Below are 13446 nucleotides of genomic sequence, written 5' to 3' on the forward strand. Positions count from 1 at the left end.
ATTTTCTCCCACTCTGTTGGTTGTCTTTTGCTAGGAATACAAACATGTTCTAAAATAATCCCAAAACTACTATATTCATGTAAGTAATAAGATCCACTTCAAAAGCAGATGAATTAATTTTAGACTTAAGGCCACTGTTCCCTTCTAATATCACAGACAGTCGAACAGACTACATAGATGATTCATCTGAGGAACATGGTTTTCTAAATAAATGTTACTTTAAATGGCTCTCAGTGTAGTAGACCGAAAAAATACATTTTAAAATGGTAAGTTTTATGGTTATACTACCTATACACGAACTTAATTTTTAAAAGGTTATCTTAAAAGACTATCCACAAAAATGCTTTCTGTTACTCATTTTATTTTTTATTATTAATATTGGTTATATTTGAAATGCATTGCACCTATTCACAATGACTTTTAAAAAATAATCAGTAATATAAAGTGTAAACTTAAAAAAAATTACAGACTCATTCCACATCTGTGAAATGCGGCACTTAAATATCATTCAATTTACAATAATCATAGGGGATAGGGAGAACATAGAAAGTAGAGTGGGAAAATGGTATTCAACATCTGAACAACACAGCTATTACTGTACTAAAAAAATAATTTATTAATTGAATATAATACTTGGAATAAAATGCATTTTATATATATACACATATATATATATAAAGTAAATTCTAAATATAAATAATAGTGGTTTACCTAATTTTTTTTTTTAACCCACCCAGAACTTTAAATACAATCTTCTGAAAAGTCACATTTTAAAAGTGTGTGGTTCATTTTAAAAAGACATGCAGCACTATAATATCTGAAATTTGGCAAAGACTATATCTTGTTTCATTAGAATCAAATGGTATTGATTAATTTAAATGATTGTTGTTTTGTAAAGTGAAATAATAATTTTAAAATAAATTAGCTTACCTGTTTGTTTATTATATTAATTTCTGTCTCTAAGAATAGTAAACACATTTCTAATATACTTTGTGGAAAGTGTGCATTCTGACAAATACTTAAAATTTTTTGGTACTTTGGTAAAAAGTAGTCTCCTTTTTGGATCACAGGTTAGCAACAGCCATTGGATATGATGATCTATGTCAGTAAAATTTTAAACAACCACATCTTAATATGTACATCTAGATACAGATAAACTTTTAGATAGTAAAGAAAAAAAATGGAGATTGTTATGCTATTTCCCCAGTAAGTTTCCCTCAGTTTTTAGAAAGCATATGCAGTTCAATATGGCAACTGGGATTTCCAAATGCTAGAATGATTACAATGCATATTAACAGCAATATGCAAAGCAGTAGAAATAGAAAATAAATAACTTCATACTATAAAAATGAAACAAGGCACTTTCAACAACTGTACACAAAGCTGAAATAAGCATGAACATTTTTTTTTCATAAAGCTGACTCATAGGCCCTAGGAGACTTTTGTAAAAAGTGAAATAGTAAAGGCACTACATAATTCTTTCTCCTCACTCCACTTACTAAAGAAATTCACCAATTAAACTTGGCACAAAAGAGTTTAATTATCATAAAGTGCATCACTTGGCTAAATATATTAACAGGAAAATCAACCATAATACAGTAAAACAACATCTTCACATATACAGAAATAAAAATGCGATTCCAGGAGTCAAACTAGTTAGGAATGTTGCAGTATATATGGCTTTTTATTTGTTTTCTTTTTTTGTATAACTCCCTATTTGCTTAGAATCTGTAGTATATTCAAAAGAATATGCCTTGACTAGCAAAAAAGGTAGTGTTTTGAAAGAGGCAAACTTACTGAATTCCCAGGTAGAGATTTAAGATAAAGATTATGTGAAAAATAAACAAGTATAACGTATTTAATAAACTGGAACACTAATACTATCTTGATATTAACGAATCAGCTTTTAGAATCAAGGCTATTTTCTCACTTTAGCTATAAGACTACGGCTTTTTCAAATAGTTTTCCTTTGGTTCTAGGAAGTCTTCTTTTAAACAGCATTAACATTTCAAATAAGCATTTTTTATTTAGAGATGGTAAACATGTCAACATTTAAAACTTAACTCATCTTTATCTTTACTATGATGTTCATTGATTTAAACCATCAATGAAAATATGTCATGACAGAGATACAAAGAAGTATACATATCACCCAGATAGTAACATGCAAATAATTTCCATTTAATATAACTGGTGATTTAAAATACACACACACGTGCGCGCGCGCACACGCACACACACACACACTCTACACACATGTCTGGAGCAATATATAGGCAAAACATCAATAATTTATGCACAGTATTTAAGAATACAGGCCTTGATAACAGAATTCTAACTAAATTTTTTTAGTGTAATAAATACAAGTTTGTATAAAAGACAAAAAGCAGCAGTGAATATATTTCCTATTCCAATAACTTAAAAAAGCTTTATGTAAACTTTATATATGTGCACTCTTGCTCTTTTCTGTAAATGATTCCCAGTCCTTTTCTCTTATCCTTTTTAAAGAATTAGTATTCTTCAGCATTATATGCTACTTCTGCTACTTCTATCTCTGATACAGCATTTTCAGGTTCACTAAAACTTAAGCATGGCTTATTATCAGCTCTGCAAAAAGAGAGAAACATTTCTGTCAATGAAGGGATTGGATGCATGCTATTTTGCTTCACTGTTACTTTTATAAATATTTTACCTTATGGAAAGAATATATAAATATTTGATCAGAAATTTAATATTTTTAAGTTGTCATTGCCAGGTAACACATCTTTGGGGATATATTTTTTAACTCAGCTCTCCAAATTACCATTTACCAAGAAAAATCTAGTTTGTAACAACCTCTACCCCAACATAAAATTTGTTCTCACATTTATAGCTCAACCCCATTACCACTCCAGTATTAACAATTACCTTTGGATTTATATGAAATAAAAATTGTACATGCTTTCAAATACATTATCTTTTCCTTGTTCCCATTAGGTAGGCAGAGTTGTTACACTGTCCCATTTTTTGAATGGAAAAAGAGTGATATGAGGGAGATGAAAATAATTTGTCAAGATTTACAAAATTAATGAGTTAACTGAATCAGAGCCCAGTTAATTCATACATAGCTTCAAAGTAAGTAATGAGAAAACTTACAGCCAGATGCCAAAGACACATTTTTTGGGAGACCCTAGAATATTTATAGTCCTTCTCTTGTTAGCTCAGTAGATTCATGATACAATAGCACTGAGTTCATAAAAAAATAATGACCTCTACAGCATATTGGAACCACTTCCCTCCAATATTCAAATGATTAGGCTATAATAAACAAAACATTACATACCGAGATTCTTCATCCAAGACATCTTGATCAGTCTCAAGTGCAGAGGACTCCACCTTTAGGATCTGTCCACCTTCTGTTCCTGACACAGACAGTGATTCTTCATGTTCTAAAGACAATGTTCTAAAAGTATGTTACAGCAACAAGTTACTTTCTTTAAACAGGTATGTTTATTGTTGTGAATACATGTAGCTTTAGTAGTCTTCATCTGTTAAGTCTTAATGTAGTCACATGGCTAACAGCTCACTCTGGGTGTTAGCAAAGAAGTGTGTCTAGTTTAAAATGGGTTTTTAGCATTAATTCAATATATGCTGAGGAGAAGGCAAACTAGAGCTTTTATATGTGAAGTCAGCATAAATGCCTTGATTTTGTTAAGATGTGAACAGACATGATGATGTGGGGAGAGGAAGGAAAAGGAGGAATTGTTAAAGGGACATGAAAATTAACTATTGTAGATAAATTAAAATTAAAAAAAGCTGACATTTAAATAGGTGAAACTGAATAATGTTTATCTTGTTGAAGAGCTAGAGGCTTTTATATTCCTCAAGTTTCCCATCTGTCAAATTTTTAGCCTCCTAAATAATCAAAAGACAATTTTCTCAATCTATAAGAATCTACAACTTTCAGAATCAGAAATTTCCTAAATCATATTAAAACATAAAGGGCATTTAACCTAGAATATTAAAAAAGTTAAGTTAGTCAGACTAAAAATCCAAGTATTACAACAAACCTGATTCTGTTCTCTAAAATGTCTATATGAAGTTGCTTCTCATTAAGCAGTTTCTTCAGTGATTCCACCTCTTTTTGTTTTTCAAGTAGTTCTTTCTGTAAATTGTAGTTAGTCTCTTCTAAAGTCTCACAGAAAGCCTTGAATAAACAAAACACATGCAAATAAATAAATAAATAAATAAAATGAATTACTTATGCATTATCTTTCCTAAGAGCATTACTGAAGAGTTAAGCAATACAGACAATCAAAATAATGTATGTAGGGCCGACCCTGTGGCGCACTCGGGAGAGTGCAGCGCTGGGAGCGCAGCGAGGCTCCCGCCGCGGGTTCGGATCCTATATAGGAATGGCCGGTGCGCTCACTGGCTGAGTGCCGGTCATGAAAAAGACAAAAAAAAAAAAAAAGTATGTAAACCAAATGATTGTTCTCTACCCTCATGATTTAGTTCACTGTTATTTTGACTTTTTTGGTCCTGATCCACCAGGGGGACTTATAAGTACAAGTTCCTTTTCTTAATAATTACAGGAGTAAACTAGCATTCTTGAAGTGAGTATGCGATATCCCTCTAGTGCAGAATTTGGAAAAATAACCTGTATCTTCTGCTTTAGTTTTTATTCTCCTTAATCTATTTTTGCCTAGTCCTACATAATTACACCTAAAAAGAAAAACCCCAAACAAACTGGCTATTGATTCCATTTGTTAAACTCAGTAGAGATACTGCTGTAATACAGTATGGACAGCATCTGCAACACTGCTTGCCTCTTGCTTCTTTCACCATATTCACTCAAAACTGACATTCTGTACATTATACCCAGTATGCTAAACACTGCTGAAATAAAGATTAAAACAAATAAACAAAATCATACTACCACAAAGAGTGATGCCATGAAAATATTTTGGTCATTTACCTTGATGAGGCTTTCAGTGTTGCTCATCAAATTCTTTTAATTGCTCCTAGTTATCTGTCTAGTGGTAGTTATCTATCACTCTCTCTGTGACTATTTTAAACCAAACCCTCCTGAAAATCTTCCACACTATGTTACTATTGCTGTTCCCAAGCCGAGCATATGATTTTGATTCCTACACGAGGGGGAAAAAAAATCACTGACTCCCATTATCCTAATTACATTTTCATCCTGTCCTTGTCCTCAAGAACATGTGGCTGTGAAGTTAAGCCCTACCTCCTTTGGAAACTTGCTGTATCACTTATACTCTCTGTCAAGTTTTTAACCTTTCTCCCTTCTTTTGGCCCCAGTACTTATTAAAGTTGGTTAAAGTTTATGAAGTAAACCATAAAAATATCTCTATGTAAAAAACAAAGTCATTTCCATCACTCTCTTGATCACAAGTCTCTCTGGATACTAATTCATCTCCTTCATCTCAAAATGAACTCCATGAGAAGTTTATTTATAAGATCAAATTTAGCTACATTTATGCCACCAACTTCCAATTGTTTTTATTGATCTCCAGCCTAGACCTTTCCCAATTATATGGACAATATTCAAATGCTTACTGGTCCTTTTCAATTGGATGTATCAACAGCAAGTCAAATAAAAAATGTTCCCAAAGAACATCTGCTCAACCATTTAATCATTGAGCTACAGGTAGGAATGTTAGATTACCTTATTTCCCCATTTTCTATGGCTCAAGGGTAACCCATTCTTTTCTACTTTTTCATTTCTCTCCTTCCCCCATACCACATCAATGTCTCTTGTGTTTTTGACAGTACTTTTCTATCCCCATTTCCACTGCTGTTAGTTCTCAACTAAACTATATCACCAGTGAACTAATTGGCTTACTTTTGATGTCTGTGGCACTAGTCCAATACAAATGGTTTTTTACAAAATGGATCTGAGTGTGTTCCCTGAGACTCAACCCTGACTACAGGATCAGGTCAAGTGGCTTAACTTGGCATATGAGGTACTTTATGATGTGGAACATGCCTCATCCTAACTTCACAGCTTGCTCTACTACCTTTGCCTTCCTCTGGTCCTCCACAAACCCAATGTTCCAACCAAACTACTTTCAGTTTTCTCAAATATTTGTTTATATATAGATGAGAATATATAATACCTATTATTCTGTGTCTTGTTTTTTCACTGAACCATTTCAGATGGATATTATAAATATACCTACATTTAAAAATCTGGATATATTCATACCATGATGAAAAAAAATGGATAGTTTTCAACTATCACACAAATAGAAGTTAAGGCCATAGGAAAAAAAAATCAACAAAAAATAGCTTCTATTAATAACACTAGATAAAAGGAAGCCTCTAGCTATAACATACCTAGCTAAACCCCCAATTTTTAAAATAGCTATATGAACAAGAAATACAGGTAAATCTACAGAGGTAATAATGAGGAGAAATGAAAACGAGTGCCATAAATATGTGCATCGACACTATAAGCTGTAGGGAGTGGGAGGAGAAGGGGTGAGGAAAGGCTGCTTTTAGGTAACCTCGACACTTGCTTGGAACACCAGTTGGGTTGGAATGCCAGGATGGGACATGAGATGAGGAACCAGGTACATTTTGGAGTCTTAGTGACAAGAATAAAGCAAGGGCCCCAAAGAGCTAAACCAATAATAAAAGTCACTCATCAACATAGGAATATATTAACAAAGATTTTTTTGTGTCATCCTGGTCTCTAGGTGAGTGAAGCAAAGTCTCCCTTGAAGAATCTAAAACCATGGGCCAATGCTTCATGTGGATTTTGGGAAGAAGAATGCATCTCAAGGAAGACAAATAAATACATACCTAGATACAAGATAAAATTCCAAATACCAAAATCAATTGGAAGATCTCTAAAATGGCAGGAAGAAAAAACTACTATAAAGGGACAATAATGAACTGAGAGTAGACCTCTCACAACAACAGTCTATGTCAAAGGCAGTGGAAAACACTTCACAGAGGCAAGAAAACTATCAAGGTAGAATTCTATAATCAGTTAAATTATACTTCAACAACAGAGTAAGCTTTAAAAAAAATTCAAGCAAAGACCTAAACATTATCAACACAATTCACTGAAAGAACTGTTAGATGCTGTACATAAAGAAAAAGTTAACTGGACCCCAAAGGAAAGAGTGAGATGAAAGAAAACGGTGAAGGAAAACAGTGGTAAATACTCAGGTAAATCTAAAGAAGCTCTAACTGTCTAAAACATAATAATGGCTACCTTTGGGGAGGGCTGTAAACAGCTTGATTTTAAAATATTAGATGAGAACAGCATATGCCATTAAAAGTTGACTACAGAACTTTGAAACCAAAAGTAGAGAAAAAAAGGGAAGAAAGAAAACCCATTAAATAGTATAAAAGGGAAGAAAGAAAAAGCAGTATTACAAAAGCAGTGTAGATGTGGTGTATCACATTTATTGATTTGCGTATGTGGAACTATCCTTGCAATCTGGGGATGAATTCCACTTCATCATGGTGTATAATCTTTTTGATGCGTTGCTGTATTCTGTTTGCTAGTATCTTGTTGAGGATTTCTGCATCTATGTTCATCAAGGATATTGGCCTGTAGCTTTCTTTTTTGTTGTGTCTTTGGTCTTGGTATTAGGGTGATGCTGGCCTCATAGAATGAATTTGGGAGAATGGCCTCTGTTTCAATTTTTTGGAATAGTTTGAGAAGGACTGGTGTTAAATTCCTCTTTAAAGGTTTGATAGAATTCAGCAATGAAGCCATCTGGTCCTGGGCTTTTCTTTGTTAGGAGAATGCTGATAACTGCTTCAATCTTGTTACTTGTTATTGTCTGTTCACGTTTTCTATTTCTTCTTGGTTCAGTCTTGGTAGTTTGTATGTGTCCAGAAATTTATCCATTTCCTCCAGGTTTTTGAGTTTGTTGGTATATAGTTGTTTATCATCTCTAATGATTCCTTGTATTTCTCTAGTATCAGTTGTAATGTCTTCTTTTTCATTTCTAATTTTTGTTATTTGGGTTTTCTCTCTACTTTTTTTTAGTTAGTCTAGCTAATGGTTTGTCTATTCTGTTTATCTTCTCAAAAAATCAACTTTGTTTTTCATTGATCTTTTATATACTTTTTTTGTTCTCTATTCACTTAGTTCTGCACTAATCTTAATTATTTCTTTCCATCTACTGATTTGGCAGTTCGATTGTTCTTCTCTTTCTAGTTCTTTGAGATTTAATGTTACGTTGTTTATTTGAAGTCTTTCCATTCTATTGATGTAAAGCACTTATTGCAATAAACTTCCCTCTTTGTACTGCTAATAGTACTGATTTGATTATCACATACTGTACACAAATACTGATAGGTCAACTCTGCACCCCATAAATATGTATTAAAAAAAAGGGTAAATAAAAAGCACAAAATAAAATGGCAGAAAGAAATACAAATATATTGGTAATTAGTATATGTATTAGAATAAACTCAACTGTTCTAAAACATAGATTTTTTCAGATTGTATCAAAAAAATATATATACCTCTATGATGCTTACAAGAGACACATTTAAAATATAAAAGTAGAAACGCACTTATCAGGCAACAGGCAAATATTTGCCCCTCCATCCCAAATTATAGTTTTATTAATATCTGACCAAATGCATTTCAAGGTGAAAAATATTTTTAGGCATAAAGAGTCATTATCTAATAATAAAAGGAATGCTTCACCAGAAATATTTTGACTACATAATTACAAGGAGAAATTTAACAAATCCACACCATGGGCGAAATCAATATAATACTCTCAGTAATTAATGGATTAAACATAAAAAAAATCAGAGCTTGATCCAACAGACATATATTGAACCCTGAGTATAATAATAGGAAAATACACATTCTTTTCAAGCACATATAAAAAATTTAGAAAATTTATCACATACATGCAGATTGCAAAGACTACAAAGAACTCTCAAAAATAACGAAGAATCAGTGTCATAGAGAACACAGTCTCTGAAAAAAAATATGTAAGTAGAAGAAAAGAGTCAATACAGAAAAAATGCTTGAAACATTTAAAAGCATTCTAAATTTACAGAGCAAAGACGATATAGTATAAGAACATTACAAAATGTGACTGGATAATGAAAATATTATTTATTAATATTGGTAAAATGCAATTTGAGTGTAATTCAAAAGAAATGCATAGTTTAAATGCATGTAATAAAAACAACTTAGAAAGCACCCAACTCAAGTAGTCAAAAAAAGAAGACTAAAACCAAATATAAGAAAGAAATTAATAGGGATAGGAGAAGAAATTAGTCAAGAGAATGAAAACAAAAAATGGTTCTTTGAAAAGACTATTAAAGTATCCAAATCCAAGAAAAAAAGACTGGTAGAAAAATAGTAAGATTAAAAGTGGATATATCATTAAAGACATATTAAGAGATTTTAAAAAACCATGTGAGCATACTAAGAACAGATTTTCATCAATGTATTTTAAAACCTGTACAAAATGGTCAATTTCCAGAAAAATACAAGTTATCAAATTTGATCCTTCCCAAAATAGATAATCTGAATGAACTATAGTCATTAAAAAAATGGAACTGGTTATGAAAAATCTACTTGTAAAACTAACAAACTAAAGAAAATATCAGACCTACGTTACTTTACAGATGTGTTCTAACAATCACCGAAGGAACAAATAATACTAATCTAATTCAAATGGTTCTGGAGAACAGAAAAAGAGAGATTATTCCTCAATTTATAAATTATAAAAAAATTTATAATTTCTCAATTTATAATTTATAAATTATAAAACTGGTATATTTTGATGCCAGATCCAATAACAGCAGTAACACAAAGGAAAATTATAGATGCAAAAATTCTAAATAGAATCATTACAAATCAAATCCAGCAATTAAAAAAATGCTGAATTTATGAGTCAATCCCACAAATAAATAATGGTCTATCATTTGAAAATGTAATTTATCACACTAACAGATTAAAGAAATTAAAAACGCATATGATCATCTTTATAGATGCAAGCAAAAGCACTAATCACATACACCCCTCCCCAACCTTTTAGCAAACTAGGAATAGAAGAGAACTTCCTTAACCTAAAAACAAAAACAAAGACAATAAACAAATAAACATAACCCACAACTATCAACAGCCTACAAAAAACACCATATCCAATGGTGAAATATAGAATCATTTCCTTTAAAGTTAGGAAGAAAACAAAAGGATGATCACCATAATGGCTTTGATCCTAGCTAGCACAATATAAGAAAATGAAATACAAGATGTTAAGGATTAGAAAGGAAAAAATATAACTGTTAATACTGCAGGGGAAATGATTATCTTATACATAAAGGTATCTATAAGGATTCAAAAGGATCTACAGACTAATCAGAGGTTTCAGCAAGGATGTGACAAACAAAATAAATATACAAAAATCAATAATACAACATTAATAATTTAGAATATAATAAAAATACCAATTATGATATCAATAAAATAAGAATGAATCCTATGGCTTTCCTTGGAAGTTTAAGTAAAAAAAATTTAAATCTTTATTAAAGAACTTTTAAAGAAGACCTAAGTGAGCAAAGATATATTAATAGGAAGATTCAATACCATAAAGATAATACTCTTCAAAATTAATCAATAAATGCATTATAATTTCAAACAAAATGCCAACAGTTTTCATAGAACTCACAAGTTGATTCTAAAATTCATATGGAAGAGCGAATAGCCAATTTTGATGAAGAATAAGAAAGGGAACCATGCTCTGCTAGATACTAAGATTATTTATAAAGCTATAGTAATTCACACAGTATAGTACTAGCAGAGGGATAAAGAAAGAGACTAATGAAACAACTGAGTAACCACAAATAGACCCATGCATAATGAACGATTTATGATAAAGGAAGAATTTCTAATTAGTGAGGGAAAGATGAACTTTTCAATAAATGATGTTGGGATGGGATGAGCTTTTCAATAAATGATGTTGGAATGACTGGTCATCTATACAGAAAAAGCTAAGTCAACTAAAGGACCTAAGTGTGAAGAGCAAAAATTTAAACATATTAGAAGGAAATTTAGGAGAACATCTTTTATGTCCTGGGGTATAGGGAAGAACAAAAACCATTGAAAATATGACAAAGGATGTGAATGTGAAGTTTACATAAGAAAAGTCCCAAACAGCTACAAAACATAGAATAAATGCCTAAGCTGACTAGTAATCAAGAAATTAGGCAATAATAACAGTAAGATACTCTTTTATACCCATCAGACTGACAAAAAATTAGAAGTTTGACAACTAAGTATTAGTGATGATATGGAGCAACAGGTGTAAACTGATATAACAAATCTAGGGAGTAACTTAAGCATATGTAGTGAAATTGAAGAGAAGAACATCCAACAACCAAATAATTCCACTCCCAGGAATCTACATTATATAAATCCTTGGGTTTCTTCCAAGATTAAAAACCATCCCAATAAGAAAGTATTATCTTAGAAAAGATGTATATAGGAGTAGCAGACTGTGTCTTTAGAACAGTAATTCGAAGAATATCTTGATGTAACTATTTAGTCCTAGTAATGAGACCATTAAAATAATTTGTATTCCTAGAAAATAAAAAATAAAAAACAAAACTGTATTATGCAATTAATTATAATGTTAAAGGAGAATCTGTGATATATATAATTTCTTCTGTAATAGAGATCAAACTGCTCCATCAGTACTGAAAAAATTTATTTATTTTTGTTAAAAGGGCAAATATAAAAATAAACTAAAAACTACCTTGCAGGAAAAAAAATACTATATTTTAAGGAATAAAAATCGAATCCTTGAGCTAAAAAAGAAGTGATAAGCAATTATCTTTTTTAGCCCAGTGTCCACCTAAAACAGAACTCTAACTTTCAAAATTCTAGATCAAAGCAACAAAACTAAAAGGCTGACTGTATCCCAGAGGATGAATGGAGCCCAAGACATTTTGTTTCATCAGTTTTTATATATAATTTTAATGCCTTTAGAGAGGACATGCATTCTATATTTTGCCACTGTACACACATAGGCTATCATCATGACCTCTAAATGAATTTTTTTATTTCTGATCCTTGTTCTAGATCATTCTAGGGATGAAACTTTATTGAAACAGAATTCCATTATTTGCATTAAATACAGATTCTAAAATATTCATGTCCAAGTTAGAGAAGATACACATTTCTAAATAAAGCTGGATTTTTTAAAGATTGCCATCAATGGCACATAATGGTAATATAATCATACATATGATATATGTGAGTATATAGGCTCACTTAAGAGAACATGTTTATGTGAAACTGATCACTGACAATCTTGAATAATTGATTTCAAATGGAGATAGTTTACTTCAGTCTGCATAGTATAGAGACATGGCAAGACCCATACGTAGGGCATATTACCTATCTGACTACAGTTCAACTAGGGTAGAGCGGGTCATGAAAACCAGCAGCTAATGTCAGAGGGGCTCGTTGATTTGGAGTACTGTTAGTTAAAGTGGCAATCTTTGTGGTAAGTAATCATCTAGCCAGGATTTGATAGGAAGTTCTGGGAAATGACATATCCTGTGTTTACCCAAGGTTGTGTGCATGCACAGCAAAAACCAGAGTGAACCAAAAGCCACCCTCAGTGACAGAGCCTACATGCATGTGCCATCTACAGAGGAGATGGGAGAGGACCCAGCAAAAACTAAAAAAAAGCTGGGCATACTTGAAAATGACCTTCACTTTAAATGTACCCTCCAGCCCATATATAGATACTTTACTAGTGAGTAAAAATCTTACTAGTTTGACATGTTTAAGCAAAACTTCTGACGAATTATTGGCTGAACACTAGGCTATGCAGAAATAGGGATGACCGTAAGAAAGCCATGCTTAAAAAATAAAATGAAAAAAAGCTAGAGTAGAGAAATTAGTGACCACATACTGCTAGGGAGACAAACATGACAAATTTAATCCAGGCGAGCTACTAAACAAACAGACAAAACAACAACCACTATCACTCTAGTGGGGCAAAAATCAGAATCAAGAGTTGCTACAATATAATACCTAAAATATCTAGTATTCAAAAAAACTTATGAGATGTACAAAAAAACAAAGCAAACTAAGCATATTCAGGAAAAACAGCAGTCAGTGGAAGCTGTCTCTGAATGATCCCAAATATTGGGTATATTAGACAATGATTTTTTTTTTAAAGCAGTTATTATTTACACTAATGAGCTAGAATATTGAATTAAAGGTAACGATGATGACAACAGCTCAACCAACAGAGGATCTCAATAAAGAGAAAGATTGACAAAAAATAAGCATATGGAAATTCTGGAGATAAAAAGGACAAAAACTGACACAAAAAATTAACAAGAGGGGCTCAACAGTACATTTGACATGACATAAAAATGAATCCATTAATTTGAAGACATACCAATAGAAATTATCCAATCTGAAAACAG

At 31.8% G+C, this 13446-nt stretch overlaps 1 protein-coding gene across 3 annotated transcripts in view; it reads right to left on the reverse strand.

Moving 5' to 3' along the window:
* Window positions 1-931: 931 nt before the first annotated feature.
* The window catches only part of SNX16 (sorting nexin 16), a 39861-nt gene continuing 27346 nt past the window's right edge, over window positions 932-13446 (reverse strand). For all 3 annotated transcript variants that reach the window (XM_063079647.1, XM_063079645.1, XM_063079646.1), the window contains 3 exons: window positions 4050-4186; window positions 3323-3442; window positions 932-2607 (listed from right to left, as the gene is read on the reverse strand). In XM_063079647.1, the coding sequence (XP_062935717.1) occupies window positions 2511-2607; window positions 3323-3442; window positions 4050-4186 (354 nt within the window). In that variant the 3' untranslated portion in view covers window positions 932-2510. The remainder of the gene's footprint in view (window positions 2608-3322; window positions 3443-4049; window positions 4187-13446) is intronic.

Source organism: Cynocephalus volans, chromosome 15 (assembly GCF_027409185.1).
Source record: "Cynocephalus volans isolate mCynVol1 chromosome 15, mCynVol1.pri, whole genome shotgun sequence".
NCBI lineage: Eukaryota > Metazoa > Chordata > Mammalia > Dermoptera > Cynocephalidae > Cynocephalus > Cynocephalus volans.